At 40.6% G+C, this 15,543-nt stretch overlaps 1 protein-coding gene across 1 annotated transcript; it reads right to left on the bottom strand.

The window, feature by feature from the left end:
• Positions 1-2,706: 2,706 nt before the first annotated feature.
• On the bottom strand, positions 2,707-14,780 carry si:dkey-94l16.4 (transcription factor 20). Its single transcript, XM_017693113.2, has 6 exons — positions 14,560-14,780; positions 10,004-12,615; positions 8,847-8,940; positions 8,228-8,277; positions 6,259-6,330; positions 2,707-6,159 (listed from the first exon to the last, which is right to left on the bottom strand). Exons 2-5 carry the CDS (start codon positions 12,608-12,610, stop codon positions 6,283-6,285), a joined length of 2,799 nt encoding a protein of 932 aa, XP_017548602.1. The 5' UTR covers positions 12,611-12,615; positions 14,560-14,780; the 3' UTR covers positions 2,707-6,159; positions 6,259-6,282.
• Between the last annotated feature and the right edge of the window lie 763 nt (positions 14,781-15,543).

Here is a 15,543-nt window from a genome sequence, read left to right as displayed (position 1 = left end):
GCCATTGGGCGAAAGGCAGGACACACCCTGGACATTGCAGACTACCAATACACTCAATTTTTAAAAATCTGACTTTAATAAACTAAGCAACTGACCAATTGTCTAGAAATGTTCACAGGGCAGAGGTGGCGGTTCTCATTTTGCTCCCCTAGGTAACATAGCTTATTCACTATACTGGTCACTGTTTCACAAAATGGACCTCACTAAAAACTTTGTACGGCTTTCCTTTGTACTTTGTAGGTTTCCAACCTAAATATACAAACATATATTTACCAAAATAATTTTGAAAAGAGGCAAATTTATCTTTGACCATAAAGTAGAACAGCTAAATATCACAACAAAATGTAAATAATCTACTACAGCTAGCCCATTTTTGATGAATCAGCGCATAAAAACTTAAATTCAAATGGTTTGAATGTAAATGTGTTATTATTACTGCCCCCAAGAGGGTGATTAAAAAACGGATGGGAGTTCTGTGACTTACACTCACAAGTGACTGAAAAACATTTATGATGAAAAATGTACTTTTATGGTGAATCTTGAGAATCATCTGTTTGATTGTCGTCAAAATAATTTGCAGATAATTTTTTTATGAAAATACTAAAACATCCCCCTCCGCCCAGAAGGATAAGAGAACGACCAACACAAACAAGCAACAGATGAGCTACTGTCCCTGACTTTACACCTACAAGTTGGACCAACAAAGTAGGAGTGTCTAATAGAGTGGACAGTGAGTGGACGCAGTGATAAAAACTCCAGTAGCGCTGCTGTGTCTGATCCACTCATAGCAAAGGAGTAACTGAGTGATTCCCGACAAATGTAGCGTCTGAGTAAATGGGTGCAAACTGAAACACATTTCTGTGACTTAGTTTTTTACGTTTATTCAGCTGCGTGTGAAATGACATGATAAAGGCCACAAATTTTCCACTTTTTCAGAGTAATAGTAAAATGCATTTTAGGATAAAACCTTATCAGAAAAATATCAAACAACAGATTGTCAGACATCACACAGCACATATCTAATCACTTTATGTTACTGTGAGGGAGCACAGCCTTTCACATCAAACTTTGGTGTAGTGTATAGTGGGTAACACCTCTGCCTTTTAAGCTGCAGACGGGGGTTCAATCCCCGCCTGGGTAAACCCCCTACACTATTCCAACAAGAGTCCTTGGGCAAGACTACTAACACTACCTTTGCCTTCCTGTGTAAAATGATCACAAGTCTCTCTGGATAAGAGCACCTGCCAAATGCCTTAAATGTCAAACCATTCTAAGGAGTTCCCCTTAAAGGGGAACTAGAGTGGGGCATTTCACACCAAACCACTCCGAACGATTTTGTTTACACTTAAACAGATGAATGACGGTCATTTTGCAAAATCAGTTAAGTTCCCCTTTAAGTTTCAAGCAAGCAGCGTTGGTGTAGTTCAAAAAATTAATCCATAATAAATGACTAACTACTTCACAAACTAAAACGGATAACGTCTCAGTATTGATCACTTCTACATGACTGTCTGAACACATATCACACTACACTCAGTCACGCACAGCAGTGCTGCTGGACTTCAGCCAACAGCATCCTATGACCACTGATTAAGGTCTAATAGAGTGGACAGGTAGTGGGCACTGGTGTGTCTAATCCACTCATACCAGCACAACACACACTAACACCACCACCACGTCAGTGTTACTGCAGTGCTGAGAATGATCCACCACCCAAATAGTACCTGCTCTGTGATGGTCCTGACCACTGAAGAACAGGGTGAAAGGGGGCAGAGAAACAGATGGACTAGTCTGTAATTGTAGAACTACAATGTGCACCTATATGGTGGATAAGTGGAGCTGATAACATGGACATTGACTGTAGATACAAGGAGGTGGTTTTAATGTTATGGCTTTTCAGTGTGTAGTACAGTCAATGGCAAAACGCCCCTGAGCAAATGAAGTTACACAGCGTCTAGAGAAGTCACTTCCATACATTTCAATACACAATTAGCAGAGGTGTCGACTTGAGTCATATGACTTGGACTTGAGTCCGATTTGAGTCACAAATCTAATGACTTTAGAGTCGACTGGAGAAATCAAGACTTGGGACATGACTACAAGTTCAGTAATGCTTTTAAAATTCTTTCTATGCCTAGTTGCACTACTCTGTGTGTATATCATGGCTATCTGTGTACCACCGACTTTATATTTTAGTTGGAATGTTCAAAAATAATAATCTACAGCCATACACTGCTAACGGGCTGTCATTAAAAGGCTACAGTATACTGTAACCTCACTCAGTGTTATGGCCTTAGATTAGCTGAAGACTGCAGACTGACTGGTTTAGGACTCAAAGATTCGGACACTTGGAGCTCGACTTGAGATCCGCCTTCACTCACTCGGGACTTGACTCAAGCCTCGACTCTCTCGACTTGGGACTTGAGTGCGAGTAATTGAGACCTCTGACAATTACTGTTAATTTGCTGATTTTAAGACATTGGGTAAAAAAAAGTGGATTGTGCAAAAGTTACAGCACATTTTGTATTTCATGCCAAATTTCCCCAGTGTGCTAAACTCAGCAAACAAATACAAATTGTGCACTAAAGTGAACAGAAATTTAGTGTGGCGTCTGTCTACAGGTGAAATAGTCATACGCAAAATTTGGGTGCATTCATATGTTGAAGTGAAAAGAAGTGCACATTCTCTACAGAGAACACACTTCTGCACATTTGAATACTGTTATTTATTGAATACTGCTAATTTACTGAATTTAACAAATTGGAAAAATTCAAACATAATATGTGACCCGAACAAAAGTTCCAGCACGTTTTATATTTCATTTTTTCTAACCTGTTAAACTGTGCAGAAAAACGCCATATTTAAGTGCTCTCTGCAGTGGGTGTATAACTTGCATTCACTTAGAAAACAAAACATAATTTGACTGGTTATTTAAACAAATTTATATTTGTTCAGCCTGTTCAGTAATCGACACCAGGGAACATCTAATGACACTTCTCTACTTCTTCCAGAGTGACAGCCATGCAAAAATGTTACAAGCATAACCAAGCAACTTCTGTCTGGTGTGAAATGCATCATGTCTGTGGTGAGCTGTCTGGAAAGGGAAAAACGCAGATGGAAACAAAACTGCAGAGCAGAGAGAATACAGGAGTGCAGCAGTGTGTTAGAGAAAATAAAAGAAGCCAATTTATTATTCAGCACTGACTGCAAATCTTCTAGTCATCAGTCATGAATAAATAAATCTGGGAGTAAAAATGACAAAGAAATCGACCCTGAGAACAAGTTTCAAAAATACAAGACACATGGAAAAAACAGAGAGAAGAAAAAAAGTTAAGGAAAAGCAACAGAGGAGGACATTTTTGGTACATTTCAGTACGGTTGGTTGTGCGGTAATATAAAGCTCAACACCATACTTGTGAAGAAACTCATCACTAAATCAGATCATATTTGCAACAACACCGGCAGAAAGACGAAGGAGAAATATGGCACATGAGCGCAGTGAGACAGACGGACATCAGGAACATTTTCAACACTTTAAGGTTTTCCTTCCAAGTACAAACTGCTCGACTGCATCAACAGCCAACTGGAACTGGCACTGTTTGAGTCAGAGCTGCTGTCCACATCTATGGACACTTCTAAGACACAGGTTTACAAAAGCACAAATGACAGAAATCCTGTCCACTCTTGATTTTTTCCCCAATATAGTCAAGAACATTCTCATAGACAAGTCTTTTAAATGTAAGCCATTAACAAAACCTACACGCTTTAGACATCAACAAAATAGGCTTTGTATATCCATTGATTTGTCTCAGCAAGGCAGCAACAAATGAACAAAGGAAGGGCACTGAGATTTCCACTGACCCCTCAGAACAAATGCAGAGTTCAATCATTAAGATGCAGTCATTCAGAGTAGTTTCATATAAAATGGTGTGATGATTATTATGGAGTCGGATTACTATTCAAAACCAGTGAGAAACGTGGAAACCGAGAACCTTTTAGTTTTATATTGCACAAAAAAAATTGACCTTTTTTCCAAACTGACTTTTGCATCGTGTTCAAACTAACAGACCAACATTACTGGTCAAAAACGATTTGGAAAAAATATGTTCACACCAACATCCATTGGAATGTCAGAAATCTTTTCCTTCTCCTTGTAAAGCTACTATTTTGGAGAGATGAACTGCTGTTCCAACAGCAACAATATGTTAAAGTGTAAAAGTGGTAAATTTGTAAAGAAAAATTTTCTTTAAGGACTATTTTACCTGCATGCACCTCTCCACCATGACTGTATTTAAAAAGTAGTAGAGACCAAAACCTCAGGCACCCTATAACTATTCATTACCCTTTCATGTAATAATTTTACACAATGCACCTTTAAAAGTTGTTATAGTTTCAAATGTCTGGCTCCCATCACCACCACCTTCAACAATTCTGACAAAACAGAGCATTCCACTCTCAAATCACTCTGACTGACTGTTTACACCTTAATCATTTCACAATGCAGATGTGTGGAATTCCGCTTCAACATACTGAAAACATAGTCGTACAGTTCAATTATACACAGGAACAGTACTGCACATTATAAGGCAGTGTCTCAGACGCATCGTCAGTGTTAAAGCAGACAGATACAGAACCAAAAGCATTATTGTCCTAAAACTAAAGGTGCCAAAGAGGGTACTTTGCAGTGACACCATAGACGAACCACTTCCAAATTATTTTTTCAACTCAATGGGCTTAAAAGAACCCTAACTGTAACAAGCTGAAAGGTTCTTTAGGGAAACAAAAGTGGTTCTTCTATGGAACTGCTGCACAGAGCTCTTTCAGAACATTTCATTATAACAGTGTACATGTGAATGACAGGATTGTTGAACAAAGAAAAAGTGCTCTTTATACAATTTATGATCGGTTATTTTAGTTGCTTAACCTCCATAATACACAAATGTTCAGCAAAAACAAACAGGGTATCCCAGTGAGAACCAAATCTATACGGTACTGAGAATCTCATATGAACCTTCTGACGGTACACAGCAAGTTAGATATTCTGCATAGTACCAAAGACGACTATACTAAGACTGCTGTTGAAGCACTGTCCAGTTTTATTCGTAGGAGTGCTGGGATTGAGTACTTTGGGGAGAACAGAACTCAAGACAAACATTACGTCTTCCAGGAAGAATAAATGCTTTGATATAGGAGACGCCTTCCAAAGTGCTTTTGGCTACCCCTCCCCCCTCGTTTCAGAGTTTTGGGAAGAACAATATTCACAAATTAATTTACAATTAATATACAAGAAAGGCTATGAGGATGACCTACACAAATGCCATTACGCATATAAATGCTGATGTACAGAGCTCTAGCTTCTATCCCGACTCAAAAAACAAAAATGGTTCATACAGACGGTATAAAATCAGCGAAAGTCCTCTTGAAGAGGGCCCGCCCTTCGTCCAGTTTATATACAGGGCAACCGGCAGCCGCGCTGACATGCGGAAAATGAAGTACCGACTTATAGAGTGTCATGTTGACTATTAATCTACTGAAAGTGACTTCCTGCGGTTAATCAAAGAGACGTTTTGCAAAGCCTATTAGAAATTCCATTAAGCAAAGAGCTGAGTCTTCAGAAATCATTTACTTTTTAAATTAGTAAGTACACAGATGACTTACAGTTCTGAGAACTGAAAGTCGTAGAATTTAATTTACCCCAAATATAATAAATAAGTTCAGGACAATTACACTACAAAACATGTAATCCAAATAACGTTAGTTCACTGGCTTTGTGCTGTGGTTTAGGTTTAGCAGATTTGTCTTATGCTTTGTTTGAGCCCTATAAATGTGCAATTTATTCTGATGCTTTACACTGTAACCCATTTATTACTTTCAGAGCAAATTTGTCCAGTCAGAATAACTAGTTCTGGAGTAAATCCCGGTGCCAATGGTGTTTCTCCATTGAAAATTGCTTTTAGTCCAAGGCTAGCCTTCATCTGTGGCTGGATAAAGGTGTGGTGAAAGTGAAATTAGCGACAGTGCAACAGCAGGAGAAAGCATTAAGGTATATGGGTGTCTGCGTTCCAGAGAGGCTTTTCTGTTCATTTAAAGTTGTCCATAATCTTCAAGCGTGGCAGATTCATGGCAGCGCATTCCCCAGCAGCAGAGATGATTCTAGTTCTGTGGGGAGTAAGTGGTGGGAAAACATTATTCTCCTCAAAAATATGCCTTTGTTTTCCAAATCATTTCAATAAAAGATCAGATGTTGGAAGCAGGAACCTTGCAAAGAATCATCTTCCTCCGTCACCTACTGTTCTGTTCATGATTGGATACACCTTTGATGGATTTGTTCTGGTGTAGAAAGAAAGAAAGAAAGAAACAAACAAACTAAGCTGAGGTCCTGTGTGCAAAAGACAAAACTGCAAAGAAGGTCACAACCTTCACTACACTGACGTGAGAATCATAAACTGAAAGCCGGTGAGTCAATTAAGATGAACATAAATGTGCGACAGTACAAACCTACACCCGCTAGCCACTGTATTAGGAACACCAGCTCAAGCATGCAATTACACAACATATCATTTACATCAGCCAATCATGCGGCAGCAGGTAAACAGAAAAACATCTCGATACACATAAGGCAATGAACTTTAAGGCAGACGGGCTACGACAGCAGCCGAGTTCCAACGAGTTCCACTGCTGTCAGCCAAATACAGGAACCTGAGGCTATAGTGAGCACAGGTTCATCAAAACTGAACAGCTGCCTGATCTGATGAATCTTAATTTGTACTACGACATGCAGATGTACAATCACTGTGAATGAGAATAAACTACAGATGATAGTCAAAATCATCTATAGTTCACTCTCATTCCCAACAGACTGTAATAGCAGGCCGCAACCTGGGGGAGGCACTGCTGCTGCTATAATGGAGCACTGCTTCTGCTGTATTACCAGAGATCGACTAATGTAATGTTCAGCCAGTCATTTGACCTCATACTTTGTAAGCCAATCACATCAGACCTGGGGGAGAGGCTCTGGTTATGCACTGAAAAGCAATCTGTAACTGAGCTGAAGACAGGATTTTGGCTAAAAGCTCACTAAAATAAACATTAGACCTCATTAGAGTGAAACAGCGTTCAACAGTGAACATATCCACCTACAATATGGATTGGATATGTGGCAAATTATGGTCAGTGCAGCTGGATTTCTCTTTTTTTTACTTGGTTGCCTGATAACTCTTTAGCGAACATTCTGATGTAAATTAGCCAACTAGCTGACAGGTCACTTCATAATGAGAGAGAGTGTGAATGAACAAGAGGGACAGATATAACGTTACAGACACATCTTTATATTCTTTGTTTTTAGAATTCATATCTGTAGTTGAAATAATGACAGATATTTGCCAGATACTGTTATTTACAATAAGTTACTGTCAGTGAAAAGGACGAGGCTGAATTGGCATCCTATTTGCCAGATTCTTGTTCACATTTTCAGCTGTGAGGCACCAGAATGAAACTGCAGTAGCATTTAAGCTGGAAAATTCAAATAAGTCTGTGTGAAAAAGTCATCATAACACAGTTTTATATCCCTCAATTACGCAACTTGTAGATGGAAATCTTCAGCTCCGCTGAAGGCCAATCAGATGAGAAAATTTTTACAAGTTAGGAAGAAATATATATAACCTGGTTATTATCTTGAGTTCTTGTATATCAAAGTTTAACAAAAATGAATGTATTACTAAACACAAGAAGGGGAAATAAGAATTTGACCAAATAACTATTTGATATACTTGATGTACTTGACATTTTCTGGCTGTGGCTACTCAAAGTGTATTAGAAAAATTTGGGGACCTTTTTTTTTTTCCTTTCGGGACAGTGCCCCCTGACTTCCCTAGTACAGGCTTAGCCCCCCTATCCACAAACCTCTAATGATACCCCTGGGTGCAATCTGGTCAACAAGGGCCATAATCTCAAAGTAATGTTTCCAAGCACCTTGTTGGACCCATGCCACACGGAACTCGGGCTGTTGTGAGGGAAAAGGGGGGTCTTACCCAGTATTAGAATTCAAATGGTGTTTCTAATAAAGTGGCAATTGAGTTTACACCAGAAATAGGTAGGGAAAGTATCAAATGTTATCTTTTTATTTTACTTTATTCAGACATCCAACATTCACCCTCGGTGACTTCTATGAAGAATCATTATTTAAATGCATGCTGATATCCCTCTGAAAATAAAAAGAAAGGCCTACCTTGTGCTTTTTGCATTTCATTGAGAAGTTTTCCTCATTTAGCACACAGCCTGCAAAGTGAAAAAGTGCACCCTGATTAAATATTCTAGCTGAATAAAACACAAATTTAAAAACTTCAAAGCCAAGTGTGGGGCCTGACAAGCATTTAAAACTAACCAGCAATTCTGTTTACAGGAAAACACTCCTGGAACAACATCTTTTTGCTACTGCATTTAAGACAAAATTTCTAGTTGTAATCAAGTTAAATTTCCCAGAACTACAGATGCACTCTGATCTGTAGTTAACGCACTCAGAACAAGCTCAAATTGATCAAAACCAATTTCATAAAGTTTATATTATTCTCTACACGCTCAAACACATTCCCTTCCAATTTCAACACCACCCTGTTTAATAGATTCTTGCTTCTGCCTACTCTCAAGCTTGGACAAGTTTGCTTAGTAAATGTAGCCAAAAGAGCAGCTGTTAACAGGCCATGAGGCAGCAACACGGCCATCTTATGAGGCAATGCATTATTAGACTTTTCGTCTTTAGTTTAGTCTTTAAGGGTGGGGGGGCGGGGGGCAGTTACAGAGTGCACAGAACAGAGTACGGAAAAACACTCAATTCGAAAGGCACTCACCTGACTGCATCGCACATTTGTAGTGATACTTGTTAGGGCAGCCTTTGAAAAAGCATCCTAAAGTAGCTCCTGTTCTCTGACAACAGGAACAAATCTGGAAAAGAAATAAGTAAAGGTATGGTATGTAGTGTCTAGTTTAGTCATTCAAATGTGTAAAACAAATCTACACATTTTTACCCTTATTTCATATGTATGCAATCACGATATCACCTGCTGTCTGAACAAAACCTTGTATCTCCATTTTTTGTGGCTTTTTTAGTTTTTGGCATACTTTAAAAATGCCTGTTGTGCTTTAGATTACATTAAATGTACATTTTAATGATGTAGATTAAATGTACATTTTATGATGAATGGCCCAAATTAACTTGGACAAAGTATGTTTTTCTCCTTCTCCTGTAAAGTTACTATTTTGGAGATACGAAGTTTTGTTCCAATAACAGTGACATGTTCAGAGTTTGCTTGTTTAGTTTTGCACCTCTAGGCGTATGTAAAATTTTGGGTTCAAGATAGTTGCTCCCACAACTTCTACAATTCTGTTTGAGATTGCTTAACAAGTCAATGTGGTTTACATTAATTGTGCAATATTTTAGGCATGCAGTTTGTATGATGCTAAATTGGGTAACATATTCTTCCATTATTCAGAAAGCCCATCACACTACCTAAACACCTAATAGCAATTGCCACAGCTGTTAGCTTCCACAATCAGGTGTGTCTGGTAAGTTTTCATACAGTGGGATGAGATAAAAGTATACAAAGTATACATGCAAGGATAACGTGTCTACCCGCTTCTGACACCTTCTACCACAAGCGCCGTGGGCAGTGGCGAGCAGTATTTGTTTATTCGAGCTCAAGCTGTGTCTGTCAACAGGTGGGCACTAATAAACACTGACTGCAATACTGAAATAATAAATACTGACTTTGTACTACAATAGTTGCATACACTGCAGGAAAAAGGACACTGTTAAATTGCAATTACTTACGCCAATTTTATCAGTTGATGGTCAGACCCTACTTGCTATACTAGCCTTGTAGGTCCTGTGTAAAAAACTAATGGAGCAAACATGTCTGGGCTGTTTGGGGTAAAAGGAAGGAAAAACAGATTTTTCACTTAACTGTTTAAACTAACCACATTGCTAGCTGTAAAGCTAAAAACTTACCGTCTCCTTCGCCATCTTAACAGCTTTCTCGAGCCCATAGAGCTTTCCTCTCACAAGAAAAACACCTGCTGACCATATGCCACAGTCCTCGTGGAGCCAGTACTCACTTGCTTCTAGTGGCACTATGGGGGGGCTATACCAGTCTGTTACAGTGTCCATCCGGGATCTCTTAGGTGAATGGCGACAAGAAAGATCACCCTCACTGGACCACCCCTGATAGGTCCCGAGAGCAGCAGCCTCACGTACCTTGCGGTGATTCTTACGAGTCCAGCTAGGTGGTGAAAGGGCTGCATGCGTGTTACCATTAACAACATGAGAGGAGTCTGTGTCACTGGAATCTTCCTCTCTCAGTTCTTGTGAATTAGTTGCCGTTTTTGAAACTGGCCTGAAACCCTCAGGATAGTATGGCCCATGCAAGTCCCCCAGGTCCATAGCATTGGCAGAATCTCCACACAGGCAACAGACCAGAGCACCCAGCTGAACTGCCTCCATGGAGACACGGCCATAGTGGAGACAAGGTGTTGCAGGTACTGCCCCAGAAGAAAACTTGGAGGGTACCTGCTGCTTTCCCCTGTTCAGCCTTTCACTCTCCTCAGGGTAGTTGACAACCGTGCAGGAGGGATACATCTTCAGTTCCACATGGACGAAAGGTGAGAAGGTCTCGTCACGCTTTTCCCTTCTATCATCTTTATAGTTTGTGTACTTGAGCTTTATCTCTGGCTCCTGGGGAGAGAAAATTGAATTCTGGCCACATTTATGCTTCTTCCTTTTTCTTTTGGGAGCACGAACTTTCTTTGCTCTTGGCGAACCTTTGCTATTCATACTTAACGTCTGCCGCTTCGAATATCTTTTTGCACACAGCTGCTGCGTAGGCAGTGCAGTCTGATTTCTTACCTTTGCGTGGGACTTGTTTGAAACTTTATGCCGTTTCTTTGATTTCTTGCCATATTTTATTGGTTTGTATAATGTCTCTGGGGATGTGCGGCCAGGTGAAGGTTTCAAAACACTTTCAGAACATGAGGTAGACAATTTGCTTTCAGAACTGTTCAAATCAGTGACACCTGTTTCTTCTTCTTCTTTCTCCTGTAATTCTGCTGGCTTTTCATTAGGTGTGGTCACCCCCTCCTCAGCGCATGCTTCTTCCTGAATATCTTGGCTGCTGTTGTTAAACGACACATCTTGTTCAGAGCCCAGATCAGCAGTCTTATCTGCCTGAGCATTTGTACACTGTGATTTTTTTGTGGAAGAGACATGATTGGATTTGTACCTGATGGGGCAGATATTCTGAACAATGGCCTCTAACCTCTTACCCCTTCTAGTTCTTGGGGGAAGTTCTTTTCTTACAATGGTTTCCTTTTTGGCAAACAAACCACTGCTCACATGCAAATTCCTATTTGTTAGAGTATGCTTTGCTGTCCTCTCCTCTTTGACCTCAGATAAATCACTACTCTGTTCTGTCTGTTCTGCTTTGCATGTGTCAACAGTATTCCCTGTTACTTGACTGCTAATGCTGGTAACGCATCCTATTGCAACATCAGTTACAGATGACGAATCTGTCTCTTCCACACTCTTAGATTCTCCCTGACTTGATTCATCTTGCCTAGTGTTGTTTGTTTCAATAAATGAACTTACTTCCTCGCTTACAGTCTGTGGCAGAATGAAAACATCCTTTACCTCATCCAGTGAGGCAACAGGGGGTGACACTGAATCCTCCAGTGTACTAATAAAGTCTTGGTTTAATGAAACGGCAAGGCTTGCAGGTGCCTGGTTGTTTTGTAAAAGAACCGGTTCCTCTGATCTCGAGATGAGAAACAGTAACTCAGGATTACCGTTCCTTTGCTGATCCTCAGAGTTTACAATGTGTGCACCAGGAAAACTTCCATCAAAGGCTCCTGTCTCCCACAAGCCAGTAACACCACCATTCTGCATTTGCTCCAGGCTGAGAGGGATCTTGCATTCATTGGGGTTGCTCTGCTGTAAAGATTTGAGTGTTTCCAAAGCAAGGCTTTCAACATCCTGTATGCCACTGATGTCATGAGCTTGCTGAAGATAACAGAGCCCTGCAACATTCTCAACAACCTGCGCTGGTGTGACAAACTCAAATGAGTTGGCACAGGCTGCTAACCCAACTGGTACAGAGACCTGTTGCAGGCAATGCTGGTCCATCTCCACACAGAGTGGAGCTCCACCCGTGTCAGTGACCAACTGGCCCCCATCGTACGCAGCAGGGTGCAAAGAGAACGTCTTGCTTAACGGAACCCCATAAAACGGGGACTGCTCCGAGAGCGAGTTGTGGGTAGTAAAGACATGAGACTTGCTCACATAAGAGAGTGTAACGGTTGTGTTGGAAAATGCATTGTCTGGTTGGATCTGGTCACTGGGTTGAGGTGGGGGGTTGGAGGCATCCACTGGGAGCACCATCCCATTGCTGGTCCCAGAACTCACATACCAGCTTGGTGGCTGGACAACATGCAAGGCCTCTATGGAGTTGGCTTTCAACAGACACTCTTCACCATTCCTTGTCAGGTTAAAAACACTGGGTAGATTGCAGGCAGAAGAGAGTTCCTGAGGCTGTAAACCATCTGAGTTGCCAGGGGGCTGTTCCATATCAGCTGCAAGTGTAAAAAACATGGGGTTATAACGCAATGTTTCCATCAAACACAAGTAATTATACCAATTAACAGCAGTCTGTTGCTCAAAAACAGCAGTACTAACACATGTACAGCTAACCAACTCGCTAGTCACTCAGAATAATTTGGTGGAGCCCAGCACATTTCCACCATCACTTTGGAAAGGTCAGAACAAAGTCATGGGCTTTCAGTCAGAACTTGGTGCTATCAACATTCCCCACCCATGGCAAACAGAATACAAGCTTTTTGGTCATGTCTATGATATTTATTGATTCCGTTCTTTTAAAAATGACTAAACTATGATAAATCCTGGTACCCTGGTGAAAAAAAAGAGCATAACGTTGCTGTCGGAAGAAAAACTTGTATCTCCAAAATAGTAACTTTACAGGAGAAGGAAAAAACATACTTCACTTTCAATGTAAGTAAATGGAACCAGAATTTTTCCCATGTCATTTTGGGTAATTTCTTTTAGGCCACTCATGATAAAATTTACAAACAATGTAAAGAGTAACAGATACTTTCAAACCATGTCAAAAACTGAAAAATGGCAAAAATGGAGCTACAAGGTTTTCTTCCGACAGCAACGATAAGCTTATAGGCCAGTTTTGCTGGTTGACCAGGACTATATTTACATCTGATGGTTAAGTTCAGGGGTATCTAAAAATGGCCAGCGCGGCTGCAGATTTTCACTTTGAGCAAGGTGGTTTATTTGGTGGTGGTGATTATATGAGGTGTGCTTCTGCCTCACTCAAAAGAAAACCTATACCAAAACATAGGGAATGTTTTCTCCTAGTCAAGCAAGTTAACCACTATTACCAACTTAGATTACAAATGACTACTAGCTACTAATGACCATCACAGGCCATCTGAAATCAGCTACTCGCATTTTTTCAGCAGGGATAACTCTAGCAAGGAGGAAATAGCAGCTAACGTTACCACATCTTTAGCTGACATTACAACAGTTCACTCCGTCAGTGGACTTGGCAAAGCGGTATGTAATTGTAGTTGTTCAATATTCTCTCATTGGGTTTAGCGTCAGATTTGATCCAAAACAAGCAACAACGAGTTAGTCTTTATTCGTTAAAGTCCAGCTTACACACATTTGCGCGTAAATTTGACGGGGATCTCTGGCTAATAATGCTACCCAGGACAAATTTAGGTGTTCAAATTAAGCAAGAAGACAGAGTAGCACTGGCCACAGAGCCCTAGTCCTTCTGGATCCAGCTAACCAGCCGGACAATGTGGACATGGGATTAACGTCTACTGCCCTGACAGCACACAGTGCCTTACTAACTGCCCTGTTGTCTGCGTTTTGAGTGCTGTCGACAGCCTATTTTTCACCTCTCACTTATTAATGCCTTTCTGTTGACTCTGCGAGTCAGCACAGGCTACTGTCTGTCACACTGTCAGAACTTCGAGGTCAGAAAACCACTCGGAGCCAATTTAACACGCTAACGCTAGTTAGCTAGCTAGCTAGCTAGCTCGTAATCGGCCACCAACAGCTTGGTTCCCACCGTTATTTGTCTCAAGCTACTAAGCCATTTTACAGGTACTTGTAAAGCTTGCAGTGGTCAATGACTTGCTGTGCTGTTACTCAACAACGCGCTGTTTTGCTGGCAGCTTGCTAACTTAGCCATGTAACGTTATGCTAGTTTAGCTTTGGGAACGCTAGCACGGCTGTAGGCTTTCATTACTAAAATAGCGAGCAGACTGCGAGTTTCCCAACCTACACGAGCAATTCAGAAACCTACTAACATTACAGTGAGCCCAGATAAACACGGCGACTAGCTACCTAGCTAAGTTAGTTACTTAAGAGTCCTAATATCGATGATAGGCGTCTCTGGACAAGACCGTCATATCACATTGAGCTAGCTCAGGCGGACGGAGCCAGCTAGCTAAAACAAAGAGGAGTGCATCAAAACTTACCCGAGAAGAGGAGTGGGGTCAATATTCAGAATTAGGAAACCAGTCCAAACCCCATTCCGACACCAGATAAACGATTACTTTAAAACTGCGGGGACGGTTTTAATAATGCAACGACGCCGAGTTTCGAAAAGGCGATCCATAAGTACGAGACTCTCATACTTTGAAGTCGTCTCTCCATGGTAAAGCTAACTAGCTCTGTCCCAGCTCTGCTAATATTCAAACATAGTTGTCAGTGATGAGGCCATTAGGGAGAATTATGGGAAATGTAGTGTATTACCCTCCACACGCATGAACTGGGGGAAATGTTGGATTAAATGCAATGTTTTAAATCGAAGTTTACATTTTGTTTAGTCATTTGGTGATTATCAACCAATGTAGCGTCTGAGTAAATGGGTGCAGACTGAAACGTTTCTCTGGCTTTTTAGTTTTAACGTCTATTCGGCTGCACGTGAAATGACAAGGTGAACGCCACGTCCAAACCCACGAGTGAGTGCTGAGCAGCTTCTGAACACGCCGATGTTTTAAAGGGGAATTACACCAGTTTTTCAAAATTTCTGAACAATTCACTCCTTGATCTATAAAGTCATTCGGAATGGTTTGATTTTAAGTGGGTCATTGTAGAGAAACGTACAGACTCACATTATTTTTAGTGTTTTACAGTGGTGGTGATTGGAACCTGGGGTCAATACAATTACAGCCATTTCATTTACAATCCAAAACCACCAGGACCTACATGTGTCTGAGTTTTGGTATGTAATGATGGTAAAAATAGTGGTAAATTAGAAAGAAAATGCTTTGTTTGGGGACTTTTTTTTTGCTTTAGAGCACCCTGCATCTACCCATCTTCCATAAATGGATAGAAATTCATTTTAAGACAAAACTTTATCAGAAAGCCACCATAAATATTGCGCTGGAGTTTTTAAACGTGTCACTGCTGGACTAATAGACCATCAACCAAAAATAACCAGACAACAGCATCCTGTG

This window comes from Pygocentrus nattereri, chromosome 13, assembly GCF_015220715.1.
Source record: "Pygocentrus nattereri isolate fPygNat1 chromosome 13, fPygNat1.pri, whole genome shotgun sequence".
Classification (NCBI taxonomy): Eukaryota; Metazoa; Chordata; class Actinopteri; order Characiformes; family Serrasalmidae; genus Pygocentrus; species Pygocentrus nattereri.
This window is presented reverse-complemented; position numbering and strand designations above follow the sequence as displayed.

What these genes read in the sequence shown, in the direction of transcription:
- si:dkey-94l16.4 (XM_017693113.2), bottom strand. Translation starts at nt 12,610, where the DNA reads ATGGAACAGCCCCCTGGCAACTCAGATGGTTTACAGCCTCAGGAACTC. An exon ending in TTAAGATGGCGAAGGAGACG is followed by an intron (nt 8,941 to 10,003) that starts GTAAGTTTTTAG and finishes TTTCTTTTCCAG; the next exon opens with ATTTGTTCCTGTTGTCAGAG. An exon ending in TGAAATGCAAAAAGCACAAG is followed by an intron (nt 6,331 to 8,227) that starts GTAGGCCTTTCT and finishes TTTCTACACCAG; the next exon opens with AACAAATCCATCAAAGGTGT.